General features: G+C 65.4%; 1 protein-coding gene across 1 annotated transcript in view; it reads right to left on the bottom strand.

Moving 5' to 3' along the window:
* GRHL3 (grainyhead-like 3 (Drosophila)) overlaps positions 1–1,675 on the bottom strand; it is a 31,917-nt gene that overhangs the window by 8,127 nt on the left and 22,115 nt on the right. The window contains exon 12 of the mRNA XM_004678617.1: positions 617–651. Coding sequence (XP_004678674.1) covers positions 617–651 — 35 coding nt within the window. The remainder of the gene's footprint in view (positions 1–616; positions 652–1,675) is intronic.

Raw genomic sequence — 1,675 nt, 5'->3', positions numbered from 1 at the left:
TCTCTGAGCCTCCGTTCCCTCACCCGAAGCACAGTGATAGCCCTGCCTGCCTGACGTGGCCTGTTGTGAAGTGGCGCGACACAGGTAGACGGGAAAGCGCCCGTGAAGAGGCCTCTCGGTTACAGGGAATGGAAAGCTAACAGAGACGGAGCCACTTTCCCACGCACAGACTGCACGTCCCCACGGTCCCCCCACAGCTGCCTCCTGCCAGAGAAGCCATTTGCCCCCTCCAGCAGCTCTCCAGGCTGAGGCTGCGAGGGGGCGCCCAGAGGCCCTCCCGAGGCTGAGGGGCCCCTCCCAGAGCCCTCGGCGTTGGAGGTGGGTGTCGGGGAGAGGACCGGGCTCTCCAGCCCCCCAACTCCCAGCACGGCCGCCTCGCCTCGCTCTGAATCTACACCACCATCTCAGAGGCTTTTTCTTTCTCTTTACAAGCCGATGTCTCGCCAGAGATTCGCCAGCTTTTCACATAAAACAAACCCATAAAAACCCAGGGAGTTTCAGGGAGGAAACTCTGGGAGTTGGGGGCAGTGTCGTGACTACTTCCTCTCTGCTGGGGGGCCAGGAAGCGGCGAAGGGGCAGCAGGGTGGTGAGGCCCGCGACGGCTTCTCTCCCTACCTGTTGGAGCCGCCGTGTCCTGCCGAGGGCGCCGCCTGGAATGCAAGGAAAAGACACTTGCTCGCGTGCGCAGAGGAAGAGCGACCCTCAGCAGCCGGACAATCTGGGGTGGGGCGGGCAGGGGAGGGCCGTCGCAACGCTTGTGCAGCCCCTCCTGCTCAGGTCTTGTGTGAAAGGCAGCATCCGGCCCCGGGGTGGGAGAAGTGGGGTTCAGTGAACACACAGGAGAGGCTAAAGGAATGGGGGCAGGGTCGGAGGCTCCCCGTTGTGCCCAGCACAGCCAGGGCGCTGCCCTGCAGGTGGTCACCAGGGGGTGAAAGCTGAGGCGCTGGGTGAGGGAAAGAAGCTCATTCTGGAACACCCCCCCCCCCCACAAACCTGGCTCTGGGCTATCTGGACCACCGTTGAGGTGGCACACACGGAGGCCCCGAGAGGACACTGTGCCGTCTCGCGTCTCTTCCGCTTCCTGGGCACCCCCTCCAGGCTCACAGATGCAGGCACGGCACCCCCGTCCGCTCCCACCCCAGGTTAGCAGTCATCCTGGCCAGAGAGGCCTTAACCCCAGCGGCTGTCTCCACTCGGGGCCTCTGGTTGTGGGGAGGGTGAGCGAATGCAGGGGCCGGTGCCCTGGGAGCAGAGGCCAGCGGGCACAGCCCGCACCTGGGCTGGGGACGGCAGCGGGCGCCTGCAGCCTCCAGTCTAGCTGGCTCCAGGTCAACACCCTGAGCACCTCTGCACCTGCAGACGCCCCTGCCAGAGTGGTGCCCGGAAACTGTCGGAGCCACGAGGAAGCGCACCAGACACGGGCCTTGGGCTCCTGATCCTGCTGCTACGTGGCCCTGTCTGGACAGCGGGGTCACCACTGTCTCCACATGGGGGTTCTGCGAGGGAGAAGGCGCACTGCTGCCAGGGCGCCCGTGGGACGGGGGCACAGTCGATGGCCAGTGTGGGCAGTGTGGCTCCTGTTCCTCCTGAGGTCTGGCTGCCTCGGTCCAAATCCTGGCTCTGCCTCTGACTGTGGCCTCAGGGGAAGACGCTGCACCAGCCTCCACCCCCCCG

The sequence above is a fragment of the Condylura cristata genome, unplaced genomic scaffold (genome assembly GCF_000260355.1).
Source record: "Condylura cristata isolate star-nosed mole 26May11 unplaced genomic scaffold, ConCri1.0 scaffold00008, whole genome shotgun sequence".
Lineage (NCBI taxonomy): Eukaryota > Metazoa > Chordata > Mammalia > Eulipotyphla > Talpidae > Condylura > Condylura cristata.
The sequence above is the reverse complement of the archived record's forward strand: the minus strand, read 5'-3'. Positions and strand labels throughout refer to the sequence as shown.